The 15,726-nt window shown below is 55.5% G+C and overlaps 2 protein-coding genes across 5 annotated transcripts in view; both read right to left on the bottom strand.

Annotated features, from left to right (window-relative positions):
* MAN2C1 (mannosidase alpha class 2C member 1) overlaps nt 1-10,475 on the bottom strand; it is an 11,786-nt gene extending 1,311 nt beyond the window's left edge. Inside the window, exons 1-22 of one of the 2 annotated variants that reach the window (XM_034668018.1) lie at nt 10,089-10,475; nt 9,690-9,815; nt 9,122-9,245; nt 7,703-7,773; nt 6,497-6,674; nt 5,997-6,186; nt 4,613-4,719; nt 4,350-4,460; nt 3,921-4,013; nt 3,673-3,789; nt 3,491-3,586; nt 3,247-3,392; nt 2,754-2,877; nt 2,336-2,457; nt 2,153-2,238; nt 1,869-2,027; nt 1,572-1,679; nt 1,308-1,440; nt 951-1,055; nt 712-868; nt 478-621; nt 37-146 (exon numbers count right to left, since the gene is read on the bottom strand). In XM_034668018.1, coding sequence (XP_034523909.1) covers nt 37-146; nt 478-621; nt 712-868; nt 951-1,055; nt 1,308-1,440; nt 1,572-1,679; nt 1,869-2,027; nt 2,153-2,238; nt 2,336-2,457; nt 2,754-2,877; nt 3,247-3,392; nt 3,491-3,586; nt 3,673-3,789; nt 3,921-4,013; nt 4,350-4,460; nt 4,613-4,719; nt 5,997-6,186; nt 6,497-6,674; nt 7,703-7,773; nt 9,122-9,245; nt 9,690-9,815; nt 10,089-10,189 — 2,708 coding nt within the window. In that variant the 5' untranslated portion in view covers nt 10,190-10,475. The remainder of the gene's footprint in view (nt 1-36; nt 147-477; nt 622-711; nt 869-950; nt 1,056-1,307; nt 1,441-1,571; nt 1,680-1,868; nt 2,028-2,152; nt 2,239-2,335; nt 2,458-2,753; nt 2,878-3,246; nt 3,393-3,490; nt 3,587-3,672; nt 3,790-3,920; nt 4,014-4,349; nt 4,461-4,612; nt 4,720-5,996; nt 6,187-6,496; nt 6,675-7,702; nt 7,774-9,121; nt 9,246-9,689; nt 9,816-10,088) is intronic. The other variant, XM_034668017.1, reaches the window with a different exon arrangement.
* A 2,106-nt stretch (nt 10,476-12,581) lies between these two features.
* The window catches only part of SIN3A (SIN3 transcription regulator family member A), a 68,135-nt gene continuing 64,990 nt past the window's right edge, over nt 12,582-15,726 (bottom strand). For all 3 annotated transcript variants that reach the window (XM_019805829.2, XM_034668016.1, XM_002925129.4), the window contains exon 21: nt 12,582-13,576. In XM_019805829.2, the coding sequence (XP_019661388.1) occupies nt 13,346-13,576 (231 nt within the window). In that variant the 3' untranslated portion in view covers nt 12,582-13,345. The remainder of the gene's footprint in view (nt 13,577-15,726) is intronic.

Here is a 15,726-nt window from a genome sequence, read left to right as displayed (position 1 = left end):
CCTCCCCGCCCCGGGCCGGGCGGGCCCTCCACTCACAGCGAGAGGCTGAGGACGTTGCCTCGGACTGACGCGCCGTACTTGCAGTCGTTGAGCAGAGCCAGCCCAAAGCCGTGCTCTGATAGGTCCATCCAGCGGTGGGCCCACACCTGGAGGGCAGATCCCAGATGGGTGGCCCCACCCCCTCCCTGGGCTCCTGAGCGCCCGTCACTACCATGAGGGTCCCCTCTCACCACAGAAGGCCCTGCGCACACCAGCCAACCCGTCTAGGCCTTAGTTCCTCATCTGTGAAATGGGGATCACAGAAGTCACCCCACCAAATGGGCCTGAGTGTCAAACTCAACACAGCATTTAGCACAAGGCCTAGCACACAGAAGTCCGCAGGTACGGATCGGCGTCCTCCTCCTGACCCCACACCCCACGAGTCTCTTCCCAGCCGGGCAGGATCCAAACCCCACCCCACCCCACCCCATGGCAGACCTCAAATCGAGCCCAGTCCCAAGAGGTGTTGTGGTGCGTGGGCCGCTGCAGATGCCCGAACTGGACCTCATAGGTGGCCTGGGGGCTCCGCACGCGGGTGGGGAACTCCACCTTCAAGAACTTGTGGGCCTCGTGCCAGTGCACCTGAGGTGGAAGGACAGACACGCAGGAGTGGCCGCTCCCTCCTCCCCAGCCACACCCGGGGAAGACGCCCACAACCCTGCTCTCTGCTACCTCGGTGTGGAAGCGGACGTAGGGGCAGCCAGCGTCCAGCACGACCTCCTGGCTGAGCCGACTGCTGGGGCTGATCTGCAGCAGGAACCAGGCGCTGCCCCGCATGCCACCCTCAGTGCCCACTGCTAAGGTCCCTGCCTGGCCCGGCACTGGCTTCCTGTGGGATGGGGTGGTGGAGCTGAGCCCAGGCAAGCTAATGGAGGGGGCCCACTGCCACCCCGGTCCTGCCCACACCGTACCGTGTCTCCAAGTGGTAGTCCATGACGTCCCATGCATCCCAGTACAGAGGGACATCATCGAACAGCACAAACTGGTTCCCCACGGCGCCCTCAGCAATGGCATCCCTGGAAGGACGCAGAGATTGGTGCTTTAGAACTTTATGACCTTGGTCTCTCCAGCTGCCTGAGGTGGGGTGGGGGCAGGGATAGTAGGCCCCGGGGGACAAGGGGACTCTTTCCTAGCCCAGTCTGCCCTGCCCTGTGTGGGTCCAGAGCCCCTGATGGGCTGCCATGGGCAGTGCTGGGGCCAGGGACAGAGGGAATGGGGCCTGGGATCCACCTGCTAGGTACTGGAAGAGGGCAGTGAGGGGTTGGCACCTGTCGGAGGCCACCAGCACCAGCGACGTCAGGCAGCCGGTTGGGTCCAGCCTCACCCGGATGATGCCGTTGTCCAGAGTCACAGAACCGTCGGTCTTGGTGGGAGGGGTCCTTGAAGCTGAGTGTGCAGGGACTGCGCACCACCACCAGCACCCCCGGCCCAGCCCCACCTCACTACCTGCTCCAGCCGGGGAGCTCAGAATCCCCAAGTTGTTAGGGATGGCCCAGGAGGGGCCCCGCACACCAGGACGTGCCTAAACTCACCTCTTGCACCACAAACACAGGTTGCTGGGTCTGCGGGGGCTGCAGGGAGGTGGGGGCCGGGGCAGAAGCGTAGCCCATGCTGGGCACCGTCACCAGGGCTGGGGAGGAAGCCGGGGCATCAGCGCGGCCTCCCAGAGCCCTGCTTGAGGGATGGGCTGGGCGGGTGGCTCCTCCTCCTACCGCGCTCTGGCTCGGGGCACCCCGGGCACCCCAGGGCGGCCACCCCGGGGCAGTGTCCCCACCACAGCGCATGGCCTTGGTCCCCCCTACCGCAGCAGCAGCCTTTCTCCCAGCTCCTACCTAGGCTGTGGGCCCCCCCAGGCCGGGGCAGGGCCAGCACTTCAGTGCGCGTCCAAGGCAGCGTGTTGACGATGAGGAGGCCCTCGGGCCCCGGCTCCCCGGCGCACAGGGCTGCGGCTGCGGCGCTGAGCAGCGTGCTGCCGTGGGAACGGATATCTGACGAGAGACGGGCTGCTCACGGGTGGGCTGGGGGTTTGGGATGACTCCGAGGTCCCCACAGGACACGCTCTGGGCTCCGCCCCGGGCGTCAGGGGCAGCGGCAGGCAGGGCATCCACCTCACCTTCGTAGTGGCACATGGCCTCCTCTGCCACCAGCTGGATGCAGCTTCCGGTCACCACGTCATGGAACTGGTTCAGGAGCAGGAGCCTGCAGGAGCCCAGGGTGAGGGGAAGGCTGGAGGGGCACCCGCAGAACTGGCTGGGGTGAGGCCAGGGCAGTGGCGGGGGGCAGAGGCCGGGCTGACCTCCAGAGGTCCTGCAGCTGGGCGGCCGGGTACAGAAACTGGGTGCTGCGGGCCATGGCCAGGCTGCTGAGCAGCTCCACGTCGTGCAGGATCCGCTCGCACTCCCGGTTCCCCTTCTTGATCTGAGCAGGGTTGGGGGGGATCTGTCCCAGGCTGCCTTCCAAAGCCCTCCTGTGCTCAGAACCCCTGAGGCTCCCCAGAGCCTCAGATAAAGCCTCTGGCGGCTGACCTGTCCCACCCCGGTCTGCGGTCCACCTTCTTCAGGGACACTCAGCCCTGCCTCCTCCAGGCCCCTGGCCCACCCGGCTCTCTGTGCCTCCCTGGGACACAAGCCTCTCCCCCCAGGCCTGGACTGGACTCTGTCCCCTGCAGACCCAGGCCACACGCTCCCTGCTGGGCTCAGGGACCAGCTCCTGACCTGGGCATGGGTGGTGTAGGTGCCATTGTGCAGCTCCAGGAAGAGCTCCCCAACCCACGCGCACAGGTGCCCTGAGTCGCTCTCCAGCGCGGAGAAGAGTCTCCCCGGAGAAGACAGCTGCACCCTGAGGGAGACCACAGCCTGGGTCACCCAGGCTTGCGGGTACCATGTGGCTCACCCTTCCTCCATGCCAGAGCGGACTCTCGAGAGATCCAGCCCCGACCGAAAGGAGCCCCCCCCCAAAAATGCTGTCCACGCAAAACCTATTCAAGACACACGGGGCGACCCCTGTCTCTGGTAGATTTAAGCCCCTTCCCACGGGCAGCTCTGCACCCCCCCCCCCCCCCCCCGCTGGAAGCTGAGAAGAGCCAACAGCCCGGGACTGGAGTAGGACAAGGTCCAGTTGAGGAGCTGGACCGAATGTTTGAGCGGAAAGCGGGGCTGCAGGCCAGGGCCAAGTGAGCTCTGAGGGCTGCTGGAGGGCCAGGGGTACCTGGGCAGCCCGTCTGTATTGTGCAGCCGCTTCAGGCGGTCCACCATGGTCTGGGTGGGGCCCCCGCCCCCGTCCCCAAAGCCGAAGAGGAAGGCACTGTGGTTGGTCCGCCCCTTGTCCCGGTTTTTGACCACGGTCTTCAGCACCTGGACAGGCAGGGCAGGGCAACCGGGTCAGCCTAGGACCGGACCCCCAGCCCTCTCCAGCCCGCTCCCCCCACCTCAGCCGCTGGGTGCCCCCTCACCTCCTCCACACTGCCCTGCATCCCGTATGAGTCGCCAGGTGGGAAGTGGGCCAGCACGCGGGAGCCATCCAGCCCCTCCCAAAAAAAAGTATGGTGCTGCAGGCGGGGAGACGGGAGAGCAGCCAGAGTGAGGGCTGAGACCAGGTCCAGGGGGGGACCCGGGCCCCCCGAGGTCTGCTCACCGGGAAGGAGTTCACCAAGTTCCAGCTCAGTTTTTGGGTCAGGAAGTGCCTGATGCCGCAGCTGCGCATGATCTGGGGGAGCTGTGCTGAGTAGCCGAACGTGTCTGGGAGCCAGAACTGTGGGGGAAGGGTCTCTGGGACACGGCAAGTGGGGCTCCGGGCGAAGCAGCCCCAGCCTCTCAGCCTCTCCTCGCTCAAGGTCAAGCTCCAGCCCCATCTGCCCACAGGTGCGGCAGCTTCCAGCCTACCTCCGAGCACATTTTCCCGAACTCCTGCCGGAAGAAGTTCTGGCCCTGCAGGAACTGCCTCACCATGGCCTCTCCGCTGGGAAGGTTCCCGTCCTGGCAGTGAGTGAAGATGGAAGCAGCTGCCATCAGCATGGAGGGGAGCCAGGCAGGAGCTCGGGCCACCCCCCCCCACCCCCCGCAGGAGAGGTGTCCATCTCTTCGCTTCACCCAGCTGTCTACCTGCTGGAGGGGAGGGTTCTGGGGCGGGGCTGGGCACACAGCCTGCCCCCCTGCTTGAGACCTTCCTCCCCCTGGGGTCCTGGGCCTTGGAATTCCAGGCCCCCCACAGAAGGGGGACGAAGGGCCTGCGGAAAGTCACCCACTGGCAAAGCCAAGGAGGGGAGGCTGTAACAGCGTGGCTGGAGGCTGAGCAGGTGCAGAGGCACTTACCATCTCCACCCAGGTGCCCCCCACAGGCACGAACTGCCCTCGGCAGGCGAACTCCTGGAGCCTAGCGTGCAGGCCAGGGTAGTGGCTCTTCACCCACTCGAGCTGCTGCGCCTGCGGGGCAGACGGGCCCGGGCTGGGGCAGGAGTGACAAGGACCCCACCAGAGCCTGAGCAGCTGCAGCCAGTGGGTGGCTAGGGTGGGGAAGAGCCCTCCTCCTCAGGCGTGAGAAGCCCTCAGGTGCCCCACACAGCTGTCCCTCTGACCTGGGAGCAGACAAAGATGAAGTCCGGGTTCTGCTCCATGAGCTGCACGGCTGTCGCCCAGCTCCGGGCACATTTTCGCACAGTCTCCTTGAAGGGCCAAAGCCAGGCTGGATGGGAGGGGTTGGAGGTGGAGGGAGAGCAGCAAGGTCCCCGGCTCCCCACAGATTTCCAGTCTCAGCCCTGCCCCCAGCACCCTGCCTGCCTGGCCTGGGCCTCCAGAAGGCTGTCCTCCCCCCATCCCAGGCCCCTTTCCCTGCAACGCCCTTTGGCATCCCTCCTGAGCATTCACTTCAAGACACTCTCGCAAGGTGGGAGAGTGGGGGTGGGGAAAGAAAGCTGTCAGTTTTACAGGTCAGGAAATGGAGGCCCCACGCCCTGGAAGAGTCTCACTCTGAGGGTGAGACTGCCCCTCGCCCCCGCCCCTGCAAGGATCCTGTAAAAGGTGCAGGGGTTCACACATTGATGGATACCGCAGAAGAGGGGGCACGGCACCCTGAGAAGGATCTGCCTGGGCCAGCCATCCTGTATGAGGCACCACAGCCTCCCCTGACCTTGAGGCCCCAGCTCCCTCCTCACCAGCCCAGGACCCCCACACTCCACTGCAAGCCAGGGCACAACACAGAACGCCTTGCTCTGTGCTTCCGAAGTGCTAGCTGCATCAGAATCAGTACCTTGGGGAGCTGGTAAAAAATGCAGATTTCCCGGGGCATCCGGGTGGTTCAGTCGGTTAAGTGTCTGCCTTTAACTTGGATCACGATCCCAGGGTCCCAGGATCCAGCCCATGTGGGGGCTCCCGCTCAGCAGGCGGTCTGCTTCTCCCTCTCCCTCTGTCCCTCCTCCCGCTTGTGCTCTCTCTCAAATAATAATCTTTTTTAAAAAATGCAGATTTCCCATAAGCTTCACAGATGCTGCAAACTCATCAAGTTCCAAGCTGAACTCATGACCCCCCAGGAAACCTGGCCGTGTGCGGGAGCCCCTATCTCCATCACTTCTACATCACTCCTCTCTGAGGAGTGGGACACCCTCGTCAAACTCTTACTCATTCTCACTTGGTTCAAAGGTCACCTCCTCCATGAAGCCTCCCTGAGTCCTCCTGACCGACCAGGCTTAAGTGCCTCCATCGTGGCCCCAACTCTGTCTGCCTATTTCAGTTTTCAGACTCTATAAGCCTACCTCCCACTATCTAGCAAGGGCCACATGGGGCCTCAGATTTTGTTGAGAGAATAAAATGAAGCCACACCTAGCGAAGCCCATTTTACAAATGGGGAAACTGACATCCCAGAGGGGCAAGAGCTTGCTGGGGACGACAGTGCTTCCAGGGCATAGCCAGGGCTTCAAGGGCACTCCTGCCTTGCCCAGCCAACCCGGCCAGCTGCTGCCCTACCTGTATCAATGTGGCAGTGCCCCATGGCATGGATGGTATGTTGACTTTCTCCTCCACGTTGGCCAAAAAACCTGGAGGCCAGGGCCTGGGCCACCGGGAAGGTCTCGGGCTGGGCAGGGTCACATACGTTCACCATCTGGTTGGCTGTGTACAGGGCCTGGAAGCTGCGCTGGTTGTCTTCCCCAAGGCCCTGCAGCAGGATTCTGCCCCTTAATCCCCGTCTGCAGCAAGGGGAGCCTCCAGAACTTGGCCCCAGCTGACCTCTCAATGGTTCTCAGCAGAGGTCCTCCCTACCTCCCCCTGGTTCCCCTGCTTAGTACTGTCTCCCTCCTCCCCTTTACAGAGGGAAATCCTTTCAATACTCGAGCAGGCAGAAACACTCTCCCTCTTCTGGATTCCCAGACTCCCAACTCTCCAACCCGAGACACAACCCCTGGCAGGGTGTGGGGGGTGCTGAGAAGGGCTCTAGAGCAAGCGGGTGGGGTAGGGGTGTCGATTACCTTGGCTATGCCCAGCAGCAACTCCAGATCCACCAGGAGTCTGTGAACATCCCGGCAGAACACAGCCAGCTCAGCCCGGCTCACCCGGAACATCTTCTCTGGGTCAGGGGCTGCAATCATGGTTCCCTTCCCGGCCCCCAGGAGCCCGTTGCAGGCTACTTCCACATAGATGGTCAGGCTACAAATGTGGGGAGGCAGCCTCAGGCCAATGGACTGGCAGAAGACCCTTGGGGAGGCTTGGGGAGGGAGGACCGAGCAGGCACCCACTGACCCGTCCCTGTTCGCCTCCAGGGTCCACCCCCCAGAATATCCCACAGTATGTCAGGGGTCTGTGAGAGAGGGTCCTGTTGTGCTGATGAGCATTCTGCCTTGGGCAGGGACAGTAAGCAGCCAAGCTGGGAACTGTGAATTATGCTGCTGCTCAGCCTTTTACTTCCATTTCCACAACTGTCTTTACAAAGCACCGCCTTGGTTTCAGAACCCTCTTTGCATATTAAAAACATGTTTGGATCCCCCAGGTCCAATCTTTCAGAGCAAAGATCCAGCAGCCAGCACAGGCGGGCCATTCTCTGGAGCAGCATGGTAGCCTGTGGTGCTGTCCTACTCAGTCTTCGGAGAGCAAACGTGACTTCCTTGGAGAAGCCTTCCCTGACCCTCCAGCCACCCCTCTCCTAAGTCTGGGACAGCCTTCCATACTGAGCTCCTGGTGTTTGCTTTCAGAGCCCCCACTGGTTTTACAATTATATAAGTAGCTGTGAGTCCCCCTTGCTGTCAAGGACCACGTTACTCACTATCACAGTGCTAGTATCTGGAAGCATCAGTACAATGCTCAATAAATATTAGAAAATATAACAATACTATGTCTGAGTTCTGAATGGTGTCATAAGATGCCCATGTTATAACATGGGACGAAAAGAACTACGCCTGAATGAATTCCTGAGGTGAGTGCTGAAATGTTAATAATGGTCATCTCTAGGTGGTGGGTAATGGGAGGCATTTACTTCTTTGTGCTTCTTGTATTTACCACAAGAAGACAGACAGCATCTTTCTAGTCAGGGAAAAAACCATACTCTTAAAAAACAAACTGTGAGATTTGAGGATGCCTGTGTTGGAGGTGGGGGTTTCGGGTCACTCTGGACCTCAGCTCCTCCTCACCCACTGCCCACCCCCCCAGCACGGTCAACCAGGGCATGGGGACTGCCTCACCTCCGGGGGTCTCCTTCCTCCAGCCTGTCAGTCAGGACATAGCTGGTCTTCTCCCCCTCTATGGTCAAACCCTGGTGGGGAGCAGAATGAAAGAGATAGGGCCTGAGCATTTTAGACAGTTCAGGTGAAATAAAAGCTGAGGGAGGCCAGGCCTCTCCACCTAGTCCCCAGCCGTGGCTCCTCTCTCCTTCACAAGTACAAGATTGGCAAATCAGGGACCCCTGGTAGCCGGTGCCCAATCCCCATGGCAGCCCAAGTGCCATGATCGCCAAACAGCACCTGCTTGCCAGCTTTCAAAAAACCCCCTGGTCTTATGGGAAGGGTCCTGGCAAGTATCAGGAAGCCTGGGTATGGCTTCTGGTGGCCTCTGTACCACTGAGTAAGTATCTGAAGGGGAACTCTATGAAGTCAGATGCAGGGCTTCCTCATTCCTTGCTATATCCCCAGTGCTTAGCATAGGTTCTGGCCCAGAGAGGGCACTCAGGAGACATCTGCTGAGCCAATGCAAGGAGACAGAGAGGGAGAGGTTTGCCAGCTTTCCATACAAAAGGAACAACAGTCTTAACCTGAGACGGGAAGTTAGTCTAACTGGAACGGAAGCTGAGCAAGTGAACTAACCTCTGTACATTTTAGTTTCTTCATCTGTAAATAGGCAGAAAGACCCACCGGATATGATTATAAAGTTTAAACCTGATATGGTGGCTGCATGAATAAGACACTTCACTGTTGTTGTGTCTTGGGAACTGGGGATGTTGTGACAGGGACAGATCCATTACTGCAGGAAGAGGACTTGAATTTTTACTTTATACCATCCAAAACTGTTTGAAAGTTTCCCCCCATAAGTCTATGCTACATATAATAAAAACTGGTTTATTAAAGGCTAAAAATAGGGGCGCCTTGGTGGCTCAGTCACTTAAGCATCCCACTCTTGATTTCAGCTCAGGTCACGATCTCAGGGTTGTGAGATCGAGCCCCACGTTGGACTCCATGCTCAATGTGGATTCTGCTTGAAATTCTTTCTCTTCTTCTCCCTCTACCCCTCCCCCCTCTAAAAAACAAAACAAAACAACAACAAAAACCAACTAAAAATATAAAGTGATATGGTCTGCAAAGCCACTAGTCTGGCACCTAGTAGAGGGTTAATAAATGGATCTGCTGTATCTATTATTATCGTACTCAATTAGCAACTATTTTCAGGTCAGAATGAGGAAGTGGCCAGTCAGAGGCAGGGTTGGTTTAGCACTAATTATATTAGGACCCAAAAGCCATCCATTCAACTTCCCAATATTAAAGTTCCCAAGTGGCAACTTCCCCTGTCCTGAACTTCTGATACCCTGTAGGCAGAGCCACTAAGCTGTGACTTCTTCAGAGACCGGGCTGAAATGGGGCCAACCCTATCCCTAGGGCAGGGCTACTCACCTGGACAGGTTCTCCATCTCGCCACACCAGGCCTTCTCCATCACTTTCCCAGCGAAGGTGAACTTCCTGACCCACCCATGCCTCCGGGATGGTCAGCTCTACCCGAAACCAGCAGGTCCACCACCTGCGAGAGAGCCAATGGGATGGGCCTAGGGATCGAAGCCCTGTCCTTTACCAGACTTCCTTGGCGTAAGGGTCAGGCAGGGACTTGAGACTTTCTCCAAGCATCGGCAGCATCACAAGGTATTCAGCTTGGACGCACAAGAAAGGAGCAACAAGGTGTGCAGCAAGGTGAGAGGGAAAGGTAGACCAATCAGGGGTCTGCGATCCGTCCTAGAGCGTCCTCCTGAGGGGAGTCTAGATACTGGGAGAAAGCAGGGGACGCGAAGGAGTACGAAAGTCTCCCATGAAAACTGCGGGACGAGGGAGCTGCTTCCAGCAGAGGGTGCTCCTCTGCCCCGAGTGGCTGTGTAGGACCAGGAGCTGGTGGAGGTGTGGCCCTTCGGGCCCGTGCGCGGGGAAGGGGGCTGCCCGCGGGCCGCGTCCTACCCGCCCCGGCCATACGCACGTGGGTCCGAAGCTGTCGCCGATCTGCGCGGGGCGGAACTCCTGCTGCACCGCCTCCAGGTAGGGAAGCCTCTTGGGCGTCTGGAAGCTGGAGAGCGCGGCCACCGGGCAGCTGTCCCCGAAGAGCCTGGGTGGGAGGAGTCGGTGGGCGCGCGCTCGAGGCCGCCCCCGTTCCGCCCGCGGGCCATTCGTTGGATGGGGAAGCGCTTTCCCTGGATCCACCGCCGAGAAGGCTGCCCCACAGCACAGCCTCTCCCGACCCCTCCTCCCGGGCCCCTGCCCTGTCCGCGGCGGGCACTTCGTCTCCGGCCCGGGTGCCCGCGGCTTGGGTTTCCTCCCGGAAGGGAAGGCTGGGGCGCGCGGCCGCAGCCGGCCGGCGCCCTGGGCGGGGGGCCCCCACCTGCCGCGGAGATTACAGTCGGTAAAGTAGAGCGGCGACACGAATTTCTCCACCCGCTCCAGCGTAGTGCGCCAGTGCTTCAGGGCCGGCGCCGCCGCCATCGCCGCGCGCCCGCTCCTCTCCCCGGAAGGCCCCTGCCGCTGCCGGCGCGGCCCACGGCCGGGAACCAAAGGTTCCGGCGTCCGAGGGGCGCCCTCCAGCCCCGGGCAGCTTTTCTCGGAACACTGGCGGCTCTCGGAAGCCGCGGCGCGCTGAACTTTGAGCCGGCCGCTGAGAGTCCAGAGCGCGGCTTCCGAGGCTCTCCTCTAGCTCTTCCGAACTGACTGGCCACTGGGCAAATCCCTAAAGAGAACGGCAAGTGCGACGCTTAGATTCTCCGAAAGTCCCGACACAGAGATCGGGGACTTTAGGCACACGCAGGTCACCGGGCTCAGAAGCCACAAGCGGGAACCGGCTAGCCCTCCAAGGACCCCCAGACGTCCGGTGCTATCTAGAAAACCTGCTGAACGCGGGAAGAGCCAGACGCCAGGGCCTGTGCTTTGAAGCTGATCGGCAGACGTGTTAAATAGGGAGGGGTTTGAACCCCAATAACCGGAGCTTCCTCCTACATATTTTGTATTTATAGCTGTCATTTATCGCCAGAAACCCTGGGAATATTTTGATGTGATGGCAGATCACAGTCACAGCATTCAAGATCCCACTTGAATAATGTATTTCACCACACAGGAGAGTTCAGAAAAGCCACAATGCCAGAAACACCTCCAATTTCATCCTTACCCTAGTAGTCCATTGGCAGTTTTTTCCCCCTTCTAGGATTGCCAGGCTTGTCTATAAAATCGTTACTAAGAAAAATATATACACATTAGCCCTGATATTTTAATGGAAATGCTGACCAAGTACACATTTCAAGTGCAAATCACAGGGAAGGGTGACTAAGTACAGAATACCAAACGTGATTTAAACTAAAGATAAGTAACTCGCTGCTATAACAGGCTGGGTTTAGAGCTTGGAGTTCAGTTTTCAGAAGGCAGGAGGGATAAAGGTGGTGCTTGTGAAAACCCTGGCTGTAGATGAAGCTCCCTCTTTTGGTTGCCCTGGTGGGTTGCAGTTTCTCCTGAACTCGGCCCTGAAACCAGATCCTGACCTGCAGGCAGGTAGGTCTGGACGTAACAGTGCGAGGGCAGCCAGAAGCTGGGGCTGCCCCTGATCAGACCCCATCAATTTCTCCCATAATTCCAAGTAAACATGACCTTTCTTGAGTGAGCAGAGGGGGATAGGTGAACTATTGCTGGAAAAACCTGAAGATCTTTCCCCTCAATCAATAATGTATCACTCCAAGTCAGGCACTGTCCAGCTTCAACCCTACAGTCTCCTCCCACCACCCCTTACACTTTGGGGCTCAGAGTCTCCTGTTCCCCCTGCAACAAAAAAGTCCAAAACTGGAGAAGGCTATACCATGTGTTTTTAAAGTTCAGAAGCCCTCAAATTTGTAGTCTTTGGTGGTAGTGTTGGGGGGTTTTAAGCAAACAAAACCACACAGTTTGTTGCTTTACAACTGACACTAGGGTAATGGCTGATGGAGAATGAATCTACCAGAGTACTCGGAGCGGTTCAGTTGATCTTTGTTCAGAAACTCCAGGCTGAAGACACAGAAAAATCCTAATCACTCAGTTTAAATGTCTGGTCTGCCAGTCTAAGTTTATGTAATAAAAAAATATATATTCCATTTGCAGTTGCTAATAAGGTCTCAAATCTTCTCTCTCCCAACCCCATTTATACCACACGCCTTGTACACATTTCTTTCAAATACTGGTTTGGTATTTAAGTTGTTCACCCCCATTTCCAATTAAGGATAAGAAAAACAACACAGAGAAATGCAAACTAAATAGCCGGACAACTACCCAAATAGAAAATATTTCCAAACAGTTGAAATAAGGGGAAAAACATGTACTAAAAGAATCAAGTATTCTATTTTAAAAATTTGGAATATTTTGATTTGGGACAAGTGCAATGAACTATTTAAAGCAAATTCTTGTTTGTGCCGAGGATAAGGAATTGAAGCCCAAATCCCTGCTCCACAATAGTTCTCTGGTGAGGACAAGGTACTTGGGTTGAGAATTCATTCCTTAAGTAAGAACCAAGCTTTATTTATTTACCAAAAAAAAAAAAAAAGAAAAAAGAAAAAAAAGGGAAAAAAAAAGGAAAGAAAGAAAAGAAAGGAAAATAAAAAAAAGAAAAAAAGTTGGGGCAAGGGGGAAGACAAGTTTTACACAAAGTACTACAACGGTAACTCCCTTTGGTAAAAAGTGTAATAAATGTCTTGTACATCTGTTCATAGGTACTAAATCTGAGCCACAGAGAACTATGGTACACAAGAAGCTAGAGCAGTTATGCTAGCACATCAAAGCATATTTCTTTTAATAAAAAATCGACAGTATGTACATTATTTACAAAAAAAAAGAAAAAGAAAAACAAAGTTAAAATTGTGTGTGTGTGTGTGTGTGTGTGTCTGTGTCAGAGAGTAAAGCTGGTGGATGGCACTAGGGTAGACTAGTAAAGAAGCAGGTACAAAACAGTTCCACGGGAGCTAAAAAGGACGACGGATTTGAACTTGCTGAGGTTGAGAACCAGAGGAGAGTGTAAAGGGTGGGCAGCGAGGGATTCGTCAGGAAAAACCCACAAGATGATCAATCCCAAAGCCAAACTGCAGGTCCCAGATAAAATCTAACGGGTGATCTAGATGTGCTCGAGTGACCAGGAAAAAAAAAAAAATCAAATCCAGTTTTTTTTCCTTTTGGGGGGAGAGGAGAGGAGCAGTGACCGTCAGAGTTACAATCGATCCGAGCGGTGAGTCCTTCCCCAGTCTGTCAGTGCACGCCCATCCAGTCAAGGTGTGAACAGCATCTGGCTCCTTCATCGAAGGTCAGGCCCCACCCAGGAGACTCCAGTCTTAGCTCTGCTGGTGTGTGCAAGCAAGCTGCATGTCTCTGTGCTTGCATGGATTTCCTTCCCCTCCAGGGCAGGCTAATACCCCACACCCCTTGGGAAAAGTTCCAGCTCCAGCTTTGTAAGGTATCCACGTTCCTTTTATGTAGCCCACTTGGTGCCAGGTTGCACCAGCCACACACTGATCAGGTGGCCATGTCCCAGGGAGGCCCAGTGAGGCTTGAAAGGCATCTTCCTTGTTTCTTCAGTGTGCGTGAGTGCACGCGCTCCCCACACACACCCCCCTCAAGTTATCTGCTCTGGCTCTGCAGTTACGGGGCTTTGAACACTGTGCCATATTTGACACGGTACTTGTTAATGCTCACAAAGTGCAGGGTCTCTGTGTCACAGGTGGTGGTACAGGGCACCAGGCCCTCCAGCCCCTCACCCATGAGCCACTTGCTGGTCTCTGCTGCCATTTCACGGGGCACATGCTCCTTGGTCCATTTATCTACCCAGGCCTGGAACCTCTGATGTAGCCGCTTGCTTACACGCTCATGGGACTGCAAAACAGAACACGAAAAAAAAAACCCATGAACTAAGACAAAACAAACCAAAAAACACCTCTTCAAATACAAAGCCTAATTTTCTCCTAAAGTAGCAGAGGAAAAGAGGTGGGGTGGAGCCTTTGATACTATGATTAGTAAGGAGTCTTCTGTTTAAAGAAGGAAATTGAAAAGAGACTAAGAACATAGAGCATGTAAAGAGTTGGAACTCATAAAGCCCCTAAAGAAATGCCAACATGGGGTCTGAGCAGAATGAGCTCAGTAGTTCTCATTTTTAGCATTCATTAGTATCAACTAGGGAACCTGATAAAAATACAGATTTCCTCATTTTCATCAATCTGCATTTTTAAACTAGCAGCCCAGCTGCTTCTAATGTACCCGAATGAGACACAATGAGTTGCAGCTATTAGGTCATTCTGTCAGCGTGGCAATCCACTTCTAAGTAAGACAGTGCAAGGCAAAGGGCTTAACACCCACTTTCCCTTCACTGCATTACTCCGCCCTGCCCAGCAGATCTTCAGAGAAAGTTTATGCTCCTACCTACCCAACCGGTAAATATTTACTGGTGCCTATGTGCGAGGCAGAGTAGGGGGTACAAAGATGAATTAGGTGTTACCTAGTTCCCCTAATAATTTGCATCAGACATACAACACACAGTATCCTGAGAAGTCTATTAAACCACCCATCCAACATCTCCCACTTGAATGACCTCTAGTCCTCTCAAGCTTCACCAGTTCAAAACACAGTGCTTGGTGTGTCCCCCAGCTCCCTTCCATCAACACAGTATACCCCTAAACTGCCCATTTACTCAAGCAGAAACAGACAAAACCAAAAACCCAAAACGACCAGGCATCTTCCTTGATGTTCTTTCTCTTACCTACTCATAGCCGATCATTACCACATCCTGATAACTGTATCTCCAGACAGTACCTCTGATCTAATTCTTACAATTCCACTGCCACCCTCGTAGCCTGGGTCACTGTCACATCGCACTTGGACAGAGCAGTCTTTTAAGCGTTCTCTGCCTTTCCAACTTCACACCCCAAATCATCCCCACTTGGACAGCAGTCCAAGCCACTCTGTCAACAATGTCCCCATGTACTGCAAACAAAATCCAAATGTCTCTGTAATGTAATCCAGTATTGCTGTCCCTGCCCGCCCTTTAACTCCAAGTAGGCCTCTCTCCCTCTGGCTCAAGCCTTGCTGATGCTTCTAGTTTCTCAAACATGCCGAGTCCTTTCCTTCCTTCCAACACTGCATTTGCTGGTTTCCTTCATCCACAAAGCACCAACCCTCAACTCCTCACCTGGCTGGATCCTTGGTCACTGTTCCAACCTCAAGAGTCACCTCCTAAGGGAGGTCTCCCCCGCCACACAAACAGGGCCTGCATGCCAGCTGCCCACGAGCACTTCACCTAGTCTCTCTCCTTGATACTGCATATCACACTATTTTATATGATCTACTTCATGGTTGTGCCCCAGGGTCTGGCACAATCCTGCTACAAAACCGCACCAGGAAGCTTTCACAGTTGAGACAGCATGTGAGAACAGACAGAATTCATAAGCAATACCACTTGTAACGCAAAAGCTGGGAGTAGCTTCGCTGAGATGTCTGAAGTACTCCCTCCAGTACCGCAGAATGTGACCTAACTCAGAAATAAAGTTGTTGCAGATGTAATCAGTTAAGATGCGGTCAGACTACAGTGGGGTGGACCTAGAGTCCGGTATGGCCGGCCCCCTTTAAAAGGGGGACAATGGACACAGGCACACAGGGAAAACGCTATGTGAAGAAGATGAAGGTGGAGACCAGCACACCAAGGAAGGCCAAAGACTGCCAGCAAAACACCAGTGCGAAGAGAGGTATGGAAAAGATTCTCCCTCACAACCCTGGTTCAAACCAACTCTGCCACACTTCAATCTTTGACTTTTAGTCTCCAGAATTGTAGGACGATAAATTTCTATTGTTTAAGGCATGCAGTCTGTGGACCTTTATTCTGACATCTTCAATAGACTAATATACCTGCCTGCTCAACAATTCTCAAATCCAAGGGGTGGGTCTCATAAAGGGAGAGAAACAATCAAACCTCTGCAGTAGGCCTGGGCCTGGCTGGGGAGGGAGAGGTATGGAGAACTGCCAGTGACTGGTTC

Source organism: Ailuropoda melanoleuca, chromosome 9 (genome assembly GCF_002007445.2).
Source record: "Ailuropoda melanoleuca isolate Jingjing chromosome 9, ASM200744v2, whole genome shotgun sequence".
NCBI classification, from domain to species: domain Eukaryota; kingdom Metazoa; phylum Chordata; class Mammalia; order Carnivora; family Ursidae; genus Ailuropoda; species Ailuropoda melanoleuca.
The sequence above is the reverse complement of the archived record's forward strand: the minus strand, read 5'-3'. Positions and strand labels throughout refer to the sequence as shown.